This window comes from Chiloscyllium punctatum, chromosome 30 (genome assembly GCF_047496795.1).
Source record: "Chiloscyllium punctatum isolate Juve2018m chromosome 30, sChiPun1.3, whole genome shotgun sequence".
Taxonomy (NCBI): domain Eukaryota; kingdom Metazoa; phylum Chordata; class Chondrichthyes; order Orectolobiformes; family Hemiscylliidae; genus Chiloscyllium; species Chiloscyllium punctatum.
This window is the reverse complement of record NC_092768.1, coordinates 52,226,156-52,238,379: the sequence shown is the minus strand read 5'-3', so window position 1 is coordinate 52,238,379 and position 12,224 is coordinate 52,226,156. Positions and strand designations below refer to the sequence as shown.

The 12,224-nt window shown below is 49.3% G+C and overlaps 1 protein-coding gene across 1 annotated transcript in view; it reads left to right on the top strand.

Annotated features, from left to right (window-relative positions):
* The first annotated feature begins 9,204 nt into the window (after positions 1-9,204).
* The window catches only part of LOC140455520 (proteasome subunit beta type-8-like), a 24,049-nt gene continuing 21,029 nt past the window's right edge, over positions 9,205-12,224 (top strand). Inside the window, exon 1 of the mRNA XM_072550465.1 lies at positions 9,205-9,459. Within this exon, the coding sequence (XP_072406566.1) occupies positions 9,316-9,459 (144 nt within the window). The 5' untranslated portion in view covers positions 9,205-9,315. The remainder of the gene's footprint in view (positions 9,460-12,224) is intronic.

Here is a 12,224-nt window from a genome sequence, read left to right as displayed (position 1 = left end):
CAACAATGCCTCTCAGGTGGCTCAGAAAATTCAGCATGTCCATAAAGACTCTCATCTTTTACAGATGCACCAAAGAAAGCATTCTCTCTGGCTGTGTAATGGCCTAGTACAGCAACTGCCTTGCCCAGGACTGTTAGAAACTACAGAAAGTTGTGTGAACAGCCCAGACCATCACACAAGCCAACCTCCCATCCTTGAGCTCCATTTACACTTCTCATGGAAAGGCTGTCAACATCATCATAGACCCCGTTCACCCCGGTAATGCTCTCTCCCAACCTCTTCCATCAGGCAGAAGATACAGAAGCTTAAACATACAAATCAACCGGAACAACCTCTTCCCTGCTGTTATGAGACTGCTGAATAGACCTCTCTAACTTCAAGTAATGATGGTCTTGCGAATGTTGATCTTGCTTTGCACAACTTCTGTGCAGTGTAATCTGTATGCCTCACTCTGTCTGATCTGTATGTCCTTGTTCACTATAACCTACCTGTACTTCTCATAAAGCACTGTACACAGGTACATGTGACTACAATAAATCAAATCAAATCAAAGTTCATTCGAACACACGAACCACTCTCAATATAAAAACTTTGACCCGATGTCTTTCTTACAACTTTCTCCTCTCACCTTAAAAATATGCCTGTACACCTTCATATTCCCCATCCGAGGGAAAAGATACCTGCCATATACCTTATGTATACCCTTCATTATTTGATAAACCTCTCAATCTCTTGCACTCCAATGAAAAGAGTCCCAGTCTATCCAGCATCTCCTTATAACTCAAATCCTCCATTCTCAGCAATATTCTGGTAAATCTGTTCTGAACCCTCACCAGCTTAATAATATCCTTCTTATAATAGGGAGTCTAGAACTGGACACAAAATATTCCAGAAGAGGCCTCATCAATGTCCGATACAATCTCAACATAATGACCCAACTCCTATATTCAAAGATCTGAGCAGTGAAGGACTGGTTAGACCAAAGAGTCCGTCTCCACGCTGGTTAATTCTACTGCTCTAAATACTCTGCATCAGTTGACACAAGAGAAAATATTAATACCATTCCAAAATTACAAAATAATCAATGAGCAAATGGAGGAGACAAAATAAATAGAATAAATATCGCTGGGGAAAACATGCTCAGGAATCTAATGAGGCGAAGGTTATGGGTCCTGATGGGTTGCATTCCAGGAAGTTAAAATAAAAGTAGCTGCAGAAATAATGGATGCACTGGGAATAATCTTCCAATAATCCTTGGATTCTGGAAATGGCCCAGAGGATGGGAAAACTGTCAGTGTAGTGCCTTTATTTATAAAAGGTGGGAGACACAAAACAGTTGACAACAGATCAGTTAGGTTAGTGCCTATTATTGAGAAAATGTCTATTCCAAAGGATGTGGTGTTAGAGCATTTAGAAAGAGATAGTATTTGATGAAGCAGAGTCAACATGACTTCATTAAGGGGAAATGATGCCTGACAAATTTATTAGCATTCTGTAAGGAGGTAATAAGCAGGATAGATAAAAGGGAAGCAATGGATGTAATATTTTTGCATTTCGATAAAAATCGGCACAATACGCAATTTAATTAGATAAGAGCTGATGATAGTAATATATTAGCAGTGACAGAGGATTGGCTAATTAATAGAAGGCAGAGAGTTGGCTTAAAGGGAACATTTTCAAGATGGCAACCTGTACCTGAGTGCCAAGGGATTAGTGCTGTGGCCACAATTACTGTCAATATAAATGAATGACTTGGATGATGGAAGTGAATGTACCATCACCAAGCTTGCAGATGATACAATAATAGGTGGGTAGTGATGAGTATGAAAGATTTGGATGGGTTTAATGAGTGGGGAAAAAGCTTGGCAGATGAAATAAATGTGGAGAAAATGTGAGATTATGAACTTTGGCAGGAAAACTAAAGAAACTGAGTATTATTGAACTGGAAAAGTCAACCAAAATCTATGCCACAGGGATTTAGGCTTGTAATCATTGTAATACAGAAAAATTCGAAAGAGGAGTATTGGAGCCATACCAGATACATAGGAAGATGATTGTGGTTTCTGCAGGTCGGTCACCTAAACTCCAGAACATCTCTGCAGGATTCCCTCAGGGTAGTGTCCTAGGCCTAACCATCTTCAGTTGCTTCATCAATTACCTTCCCTCCATCATAAGGTGGGGTGTTCACTGATGATTTGCATAATGTTCAGCACCATGCACAACTCCTCAGATGCTGAAGCAGTCCGTGTCCAAATGCAACAAGATCTGGACAATATCCAGGCTTGGGCTGTCAAGTGGCAAGTAACACTCGCATTATATAAATGCCAAGCAGTAACCAACTCCAATACATGGGGGTACCATCCCCAGCAGGTTCCCCTCCAAGCCACACACCCTCTTTACATGGAAATATATCACTATTTCTTCACTGTGATTGGGTCACCAGCAAGATCGAGTCCTTTCACTGCAAGGACTGGAGTGCACCTTCAGTCTTGATAACAATATTTTCATTTATTCAGTTTATGTGTCATTCTATAAGTTTCCGTTCGACTGTTAATGTCCAGTTTTCTTTTCAGACAGTGCCCCAGCCCCTGACCAGTTCACTCAGTGTAGAGAGAGTTTCACTCTGAATCTAACCTAATGCAGTCCCTGTCCTGGGACTGTTGGACGGGGGGACAGTGTAGAGGTAGTTTGACACTGAATCTAACCCAGTGCAGTCCCTGTCCTGGGATTATTGGATGGGGGAAGAGTGCAGAGGAGGTTTTTCACTCTGAATCTAACCCAATGTATTCCATGTCTGGGGAGTGTTGGATGGGAGAACAGTGCAGAGAGGGATTCACTCTGAATCTAACCCAGTGTAGTCGCTGTCCTGGGAGTGTTGGACGTGGGGACAGGGTAGAGGGAGTTTGACTCTGAATCTAACCCACTTCGGTTCCTGTCCTGGGTGCGTTGGGTGGGGCGGACAGTATAGAGGGAGTTTCTCTCTGAATCAAACCCAGTGCAGTCCCTGTCCTGGGAGTTTATGGATTGGGGGACAGTGTAGAGGAAGATTCTCTCTGAATCTAATCCAGTGCAGTCCCTGTCCTGGGAGTGTTGGATGGGGACGGTGTTGAGGGAGTTTGACTCTGAATCTAACCCAGTGTAGTCCCTGTCCTGGAATGTTGGATGGGGGGACACTGTAGAGTGAGTTTCACTCTGAATCTAATCCAGTGTAGCCCCTGTCCTGGGAGAGTTGAATGGGGGGACTGTGTAGAGGGAGTTTCACTCTGCATCTAACCCAGTCAGTCCCTGTCCTGGGATTGTTGGATAGGGGACAGTGTAGAGGGAGTTTTTCACTCTGCATCTAACCCAGTTTAATCCCTGTCCTGGGAGTGTTGGGTGGGTGGACAGTGTAGAGGGAATTTTACTCTGAAACTATTCCCAGAGCAGACCCTGTCCTGGGAGAGTTGAATGGAGGAAAAGTGTAGAGAGAGAGATTCACTCTGCATCCATCCCGTCAGTCCATGTCCTGGGAGTGTTGGATGGGGGGACACTGTAGAGAGAGTTTCACTCTGAATCTAACCCAGTGTAGTCCCTGTCCTGGGAGTGTTGGATGGGGGGACAGTGTAGAGGGAGTTTCACTCTGCATCCAACCCAGTGCAGTCCCTGTCCTGGGAGAGTTGGATCGGGTGACTTTGTAGAGGGAGATTCACTCTGAATCTAACCCAGTGCAGTCCCTCTCCTGTAAGTGTTGAATGGAAGGACAGTGTAGAGGGAGATTCACTCTGAATCTAACCCAGTGCAGTCCCTCTCATGGGAGTGTTGGATATGGGGACAGCGTAGAGGCAGTTTGACTCCGAATCTAACCCAGTGCAGTCCTTGTCCCTGGAATGTTTTATTGGGAGTGTTCGATGAGGGGAGAGTGTAGAGGGAATTTCAATCTGAATCTCGCCCAGTGTAGTCCTTGTCCTGGGAGTGCTGGATATGGGGACAGTGTAGAGGGAGTTTGACTCTGAATCTAACCCAGTGCAGACGCTGCCCTGGGAGTGTTGGGCGATGGGACAGTGTAGATGGAGTTTGACTCTGAATCTAACCCAGTGCAGTCGCTGTCCTGGGAGTGCTGGATGGGGGGACAGAATAGAGGAAGTTTTCACTCTGAATCTAACCTAGTCCAGACACTGTCCTGGGAGTGTTGGATGGGGGCACAGTGTAGAGGGAGTTTCACTCTGAATCTAATCCAGGGTACACCCTGTCCTGGGAGTGTTGGGCGGTGGAACAGTGTAGACGGAGTTTGACTCTGAATCTAACCCACTCCGGTTTCTGTCCTGGGTGCGTTGGGTGGGGCGGACAGTGTAGAGGGAGTTTCTCTCTGAATCTAAACCAGTGTAGTCCCTGTCCTGCAAAAGTTGGATGGGGGGACAGTGTCGAGGGTGTTTGACTCTGAATCTAATCCAGTGCAGTCCCTGTCCTGGGAGTGTTGGATGGGGGTACAGTGTAGAGGGAGTTTCACTCTGAATCTAACCCAGGGTAGACCCTGTCCTGGGAGTGTTGGATATTGGGACACTGAAGAGGGAGTTCACTCTGAAACTAACCCAGGGTAGTCCCTGTCCTGGGAGTGTTGGATGGGGGGACAATGTAGAGGGAGTTTCACTCTAATTCTAACCCAGTGTAGTCCCTGTCCTGAGAGTGTTGGATGGGGGGACAGTGTAGAGGGAGTTTCACTCGAATTCCAACCCAGTGTAGTCCTTGTCCTGGGAGTGTTGCACTGGGGGATGGTATAGAGGGAATTTCACTCTGCATCCAACCTAGTGCAGTCCCTGCCCTGGGAGAGTTGGATCGGGGGACAGTGTAGAGGGAGATTCACTCTGAATCTAACCCAGTGTAGTCCCTCTCCTGTAAGTGTTGAATGGAAGGACAGTGTAGAGGGAGATTCACTCTGAATCTAACCCAGTGTAGTCCTTGTCCATGGAGTGTTGGATCGGGGGACTTTGTAGAGGAAGTTTGACTACGAATGGGGGGACTGTGTAGAAGGGGCTTCACTCTGCATCTAACCCAGTCAGTCCCTGTCCTGGGATTGTTGGATAGGGGACAGTGTAGAGGGAGTTTTTCACTCTGCATCTAACCCAGTTTAATCCCTGTCCTGTGAGTGTTGGATGGGGGGACACTGTAGAGGAAGTTTCACTCTGAATCTAACCCAGTGTAGTTCTTGTCCTGGGAGTGTTGCACTGGGGACAATGTAGGGGGAATTTCACTCTGCATCCAATGTACTGCAGTCCCTGTCCTGGGATTGTTGGATGGGGGACAGTGTAGAGGGAGTTTTTCACTCTGCATCTAACCCAGTTTAATCCCTGTCCTGGGAGTGTTGGATGGGTGGACAGTGTAGAGGGAATTTTCCTCTGAATCTATCCCAGAGCAGACCCTGTCCTGGGAGAGTTGAATGAAGGAACAGGTAGAGAGAGATTCACTCTGCATCAAACCGTCAGTCCATGTCCTGGGATTGTTGGATGGGGGCACAGTGTAGAGGAAGTTTGACTCTGAATCTAACCAAGTGCATCCCTGTCCTGGGATTGTTGGATGGAGGACAGTGTAGAGGGAGTTTTTCACTCTGCATCTAACCCAGTTTAATCCCTGTCCTGGGAGTGTTGGGTGGGTGGACAGTGTAGAGGGAATTTTACTCTGAATCTATCCCAGAGCAGACCCTGTCCTGGGAGAGTTAAATGGAGGAAAAGTGTAGAGAGAGGGATACACTCTGCATCCAACCCGTCAGTCCATGTTGGATTGTTCGATGGGGGGACAGTGTAGAGGGAGTTTCAATCTGAATCTAACCCAGTGTACTCCCTGTCCTGGGAGTGTTGAATGGGGGAACAGTGTACAGGGAGTTTCACTCTGAATCTAACCCAGTGTACTCCCTGTCCTGGGAGTGTTTAATGGGGGAACAGTGTACAGGGAGTTTCACTCTGAATCTAACCCAGTGTACTCCCTGTCCTGGGAGTGTTTAATGGGGGGACAGTGTACAGGGAGTTTCACTCTGAATCTAACCAAGTGTAGTCCCTGTCCTGGGATTGTTGGATGGAGGACAGTGTAGAGGGAGTTTTTCACTCTGCATCTAACCCAGTTTAGTCCATGTCCTGGGAGTGTTGGATGGGGGACAGTGTAGAGGGAGTTTCACTCTGAATCTATCCCAGAGCAGACCCTGTCCTGGGAGAGTTGAATGGAAGGACAGTGTAGAGGGAGATTCACTCTGCATCTAACCCAGTGTAGTCCCTCTCCTGGGAGTGTTGGATCGGGGGACTTTGTAGAGGGAGTTTGATTCTGAATCTAACCAAGTGCAGTCCCTCTCCTGGGAGTGTTGGATATGGGGACAGAGCAGTGGCAGTTTGACTCTGAATCTAACCCAGTGCAGACCCTGTCATGGCAATGTTTTATTGGGAGTGTTCGATGAGAGGAGAGTGTAGAGTGAATTTCAATCTGAATCTAACCCTTGTAGTGTAGTGTAGTGTAGTCCTTGACCTGGGAGTGTTTTGTTAGTGGACAGTGTAGATGGAGTTTGACTCTGAATCTAACCCAGTGTAGTCCCTGTCCTGCAAAGGTTGGATGGGGGAACAGTGTCGAGGGAGTTTGACTCTGAATCTAATCCAGTGCAGCCCTGTCCTGGGAGTGTTGGATATGGGGGTACAGTGTACAGGGAGTTTCACTCTGAATCTATCCTAGCGCAGACCCTGTCCTGGGAGAGTTGAATGGAGGAAAAGTGTAGAGAGAGATTCACTCTGCATCCAACCCGTCAGTCCCTGTCCTGGGAGTGTTGGATGGGGGGACAGTGTAGAGGGAGTTTCACTCTGATTCTAACCCAGTGTAGTTCTTGTCCTGGGAGTGTTGCACTGGGGGACAGTGTAGGGGGAATTTCATTCTGCATCCAACCCAGTGCAGTCCCTGTCCGGTGATTGTTGGATGGAGGACTGTGTAGAGGGAGTTTTTCACTCTGCATCTAACCCAGTTTAATCCCTGTCCTGGGAGTGTTGGATGGGGGACAGTGTAGAGGGAGTTTCACTCTGAATCTAACCAAGTGTAGTCCCTGTCCTGGGACTGTTGGGTGGGGCGGACAGTGTAGAGGGAGTGTCACTCTGAATCTAACCAAGTGTAGTCCCTGTCCTGGGAGTGTTGGATGGGGGGACAGTGTAGAGGGAGTTTCACTCTGAATCTAACCCAGTGTAGTCCCTGTCCTGGGAGTGTTGGATGGGGGGACAGTGTAGAGGGAGTTTCACTCTGAATCTAACCCAGTGTAGTCCCTGTCCTGGGAGTGTTGGATGGGGGGACAGTGTAGAGGGAGTTTCACTCTGCATCTAACCCAGTGTAGTCCCTGTCCTGGGAGTGTTGGATGGGGGGACAGTGTAGAGGGAGTTTCACTCTGAATCTAACCCAGTGTAGTCCCTGTCCTGGGAGTGTTGGATGAGGGGACAGTGTAGAGGGAAGTTTCACTCTGAATCTAACCCAGTGTAGTCCCTGTCCCGGGAATGTTTTTTTGGCGGACAGTGTCGACGAGGTTTTCACTCTGAATCGAACCCAGTCAGTAACTGTCCTGTGAGTGTTGGATTGGGGGACAGTGTAGAGGGAGTTTCACTCTGAATCTCACCCAGTGTCGTCCCTGTCCTGGGAGTTTTGGATGAGGGGACAGTGTAGAGTGAGTTTCATTTCCAGTTTGGCAGCATCTGTGGAGAGAAAGCAGTGTTGAAGTTTCGGATCCAGTGACCCTTCCTCAGAACAATTGTTTCCAGCAATTTCTCTTTTTGTTTCTGATTTCCAGTTTCTGAGGTTCCCCCACTTTTCCTACTCTCAATTTACTTTTTCACAGTAGGGGGTGCTTTATTTTGAATCTAACCAGGTTCTGTCACTACCGGAGTATTTCCTCAAAGAAACTGAACTGAGCAATAACACACATTTGATGGAAATGATATCCATTTGATAAAATTACTAACGTTGATTCTTTTGTGAAACTTGAACATATGCAATTGCAGTATATTTTAGCAATGCTGTGAGTCTGGATGGTTACCTGATCTTTGTAATGTGCCTGAGTGTCTGACTGGAGACAGTGTGAGGAGGCTAAATGGAATCTGCAGGGCGAGAGTTTACCCAGAGATTCCTGATGTCGACACAGGCGCTCAGTGCTTATTGGGTCACTGTCGATGAAACAGAGAGATCGATCAGTGTTCACTAAGAAAGACTGACTGGAAGCAATAGGAGTTTTGGTAATTTAATTCCTGATTTTTCATTATTGGGCTGAGTTATCCCCGAGTTCAGACTGAAAACTCCAGTTGGAATACTCAGCTCTGAGGGAAATTGAGTGGCATGGTGGCTCAGTGGTTAGTGCAGCCACCTCACAGTACCAAGGCCCCAGGTTCAATTCCAGCCTCGGATGTGAAGCTTGCACATTCTCCCAGGTTTCTCCCGGGTGCTCCGGTTTCCTTCCACAGTCACAAAGATGTGCAGGTCAGGTAGATTGGCCATGGGAAATTGTCCATAGTGTTAGGTACATCATTCAGAGGGAAATGGGTCTGGGTGGGTTGCTCTTTGGAGGGTCGGTGTGGACTTGTCGGGCTGAAGGACCCATTTCCACACTGTAAGTAATCTAACCTAAAGGTATCGGCAGTGAGAATCATCAACATTCAGACTCCCAATCCCCATCCCAATTTAATTCGAGTGATCCCACAGTTTTTTCCTGTGCGACCTCCTGTCCTGGTACGATGGCATTATTCTGCTGTGATCCAGTATGACCTCCTGACCCACTTTGATCCAGTGTTGCCCTCTTTGACCTGAATGTGATTCTGGCTTGATTCAGTCCCCAGATGTGATCTGTTGTCATCCCTGGTAACGCATGTCCCTCTCTGATCCAGTGTGACCTCCCCATGTCCCAGCGCGATCCTGTCGTGATCCAGTGTGACCACCTCCCCATCCGGCTGTGATCGGGTGTGATGCCCTCTCCTGGATCGATTGGCCCAATCCAGATGTGATCTCGCATGATGTTCTACCTGTTTGTGATCTCATTTAATCTCTTGCCCTACGGTGGTCCCTCTGTGGTGCTGTGATCTGGTGTGACCCTCTCTGTCCCAGTTTGATCCAATGTTGACCCAGTTTCCAAATGTGATCTGTCATGATTCGCAGCCCTGATGTGATCCGGTGGTGACAGTCGGTCCCTCTGTATCTGTGTGATCTACTGTGACCCCTAATCCACTGTGATCCAGTCTGGGTGGTGCTGGCTCTCTCTCTATCTCTCTCTCTCTCTCGGATCTGAAGTTACTTTCAGTTGCACTTTCGGAACTGGGGCTGAGGAAGTGAGCTGCAGAGATGGCGCTGGTGGAGGTGTGTGGATATCAGGACTGGAATCAGGATGATCTCCCTCTCGGGGAACAGAAAGCCCGTTTGGGGAAAGCGAAGGAGTTCGGTCTCGGTGCCAGGGACGGACAGTTGGCGGTGCCGCTTGGTCTGGATGTGAGTAATTGTGGGTTGGTGCCTGACTCGGATGGTTCCGGGGAGTTCAGCGAAGCTCCGGTTTCGGTCAAAAAACGTTTAGAGATACAGGGGACAAGCGGGGACAGGCAGACGGGAGCATATTGCTGAGAAAGTGTGTAACAAAACTGGACAGCAGACAGAGAGACACTCTTCAGTGTGTGTGTGTGAGAGAGAGAGAGAGGGCTGTGTGTGTGTGTGAGAGGGAGAGAGGGCTGTGTGTGTGTGTGAGAGAGAGAGAGGGCTGTGTGTGTGTGTGAGAGAGAGGGCTGTGTGTGTGTGTGAGAGGGAGAGAGGGCTGTGTGTGTGTGTGTGTATGAGAGAGGGCAGTGTGTGTGTGTGAGAGAGAGGGCTGTGTGTGTGTGTGAGAGAGAGAGAGAGGGCAGTGTGTGTGTGTGAGAGAGAGAGGGCAGTGTGTGTGTGTGTGAGAGAGAGAGAGGGCAGTGTGTGTGAGAGAAAGGGCAATGTGTGTGTGTGTGTGAGAGAGAGGGCAGTGTGTGTGTGTGAGAGAGAGAGAGGGCAATGTGTGTGTGTGTGAGAGAGAGAGGGCAGTGTGTGTGTGTGAGAGAGAGGGCAGTGTGTGTGTGTGTGTGTGTGAGAGAGAGGGCAGTGTGTGTGAGAGAGGGCAGTGTGTGTGAGAGAGAGAGGGGGCAGTGTGTGTGTGTGCGCATGAGAGAGAGAGGGCAGTGTGTGTGTGTGAGAAAGAGAGGGGGCAGTGTGTGTGTGTGTGTGGGAGAGAGAGAGAGGGCAGTGTGTGTGTGTGAGAGAGAGGGCAGTGTGTGTGTGTGTGAGAGAGAGAGGGCAGTGTGTGTGTGTGTGAGAGAGAGAGAGGGCAGTGTGTGTGTGTGTGAGAGAGAGAGAGATGGCAGTGTGTGTGAGAGAGAGAGAGGGGGCTGTGTGTGTGTGAGAGAGAGGGCAGTGTGTGTGTGAGAGAGAGGGTAGTGTGTGTGTGAGAGAGGGCAGTGTGTGTATGTGTGTGAGTGAGAGAGAGGGCAGTGTGTGTGTGTGTGAGAGAGAGAGGGCAGTGTGTGTGTGTGTGAGAGAGAGAGAGGGCAGTGTGTGTGTGTGAGAGAGAGAGAGATGGCAGTGTGTGTGTGAGAGAGAGAGAGAGGGCAGTGTGTGTGTGAGAGAGAGAGGGCAGTGTGTATGTGTGTGTGTGTGTGAGAGAGAGAGAGAGAGAGGGCAGTGTGTGTGTGTGTGAGAGAGAGAGGGCAGTGTGTTTGTGTGTGTGTGAGAGAGAGGGCAGTCTGTGTGTGTGTGTGAGAGAGGGCAGTGTGTGTGTGTGAGAGAGAGAGGGCAGTGTGTGTTTGTGTGTGAGAGAGAGGGCAGTGTGTGTGTGTGCGTGAGAGAGAGGGCAGTGTGTATGTGTGTGTGTGTGTGTGTGTGAGAGAGGGCAGTGTGTGTGTATGAGAGAGGGCAGTGTGTGTGTGTGTGAGAGAGGGCAGTGTGTGTGAGAGAGGGCAGAGTGTGTGTGTGAGAGAGGGCAGACTGTGTGTATGAGAGAGGGCAGTGTGTGTGTGTGAGAGAGGGGGCAGTGTGTGTGTGTGCGCGTGAGAGAGAGAGGGCATTGTGTGTGTGTGAGAGAGAGAGAGGGCAATGTGTGTGTGTGTGAGAGAGGGCAGTGTGATTGTGTGTGAGAGAGAGGGCAGTGTGTGTGTGTGTGTGAGAGAGAGAGGGCAGTGTGTGCGTGTGTGTGTGTGAGAGAGAGGGCAGTGTGTGTGTGTGAGAGAGAGAGGGCAATGTGTGTGTGTGTGAGAGAGAGGGCAGTGTGTGTGTGTGAGAGAGAGAGGGCAGTGTGTGTGTGTGTGTGAGAGAGAGAGGGCAGTGTGTGTGAGAGAGGGCAGTGTGTGTGTATGAGAGAGGGCAGTGTGTGTGAGAGAGGGCAGTGTGTATGTGAGAGAGGGCAGTGTGTGTGTATGAGAGAGGGCAGTGTGTGCGAGAGAGAGAGAGGGCAGTGTGTGTGTGAGAGAGGGCAGTGTGTGTGAGAGAGGGCAGTGTGTGTGTATGAGAGAGGGCAGTGTGTGTGAGAGAGGGCAGTGTGTATGTGAGAGAGGGCAGTGTGTGTGTATGAGAGAGGGCAGTGTGTGTGAGAGAGAGAGGGGGCAGTGTGTGTGTGTGCGCATGAGAGAGAGAAGGCAGTGTGTGTGTGTGAGAAAGAGAGGGGGCAGTGTGTGTGTGTGTGAGAGAGAGAGAGAGAGAGGGCAGTGTGTGTGTGTGAGAGAGAGGGCAGTGTGTGTGTGTGTGAGAGAGAGAGGGCAGTGTGTGTGTGTGTGTGAGAGAGAGAGAGGGCAGTGTGTGTGTGTGTGTGTGAGAGAGAGAGAGGGCAGTGTGTGTGTGTGTGTGTGTGTGAGAGAGAGAGATGGCAGTGTGTGTGTGTGAGAGAGAGGGGGCAGTGTGTGTGTGTGAGAGAGAGAGGGCAGTGTGTGTGTGAGAGAGAGGGCAGTGTGTGTGTGAGAGAGGGCAGTGTGTGTATGTGTGTGTGAGAGAGAGAGAGAGAGAGAGAGAGGGCAGTGTGTTTGTGTGTGTGTGTGAGAGAGAGGGCAGTCTGTGTGTGTGTGTGAGAGAGAGAGGGCAGTGTGTGTGTGTGTGTGAGAGAGGGCAGTATGTGTGTGTGTGTGAGAGAGGGCAGTGTGTGTGTGTGAGAGAGAGAGGGCAGTGTGTGTTTGTGTGTGAGAGAGAGGGCAGTGTGTGTGTGTGCGTGAGAGAGAGGGCAGTGTGTATGTGTGTGTGTGTGTGTGTGTGAGAGA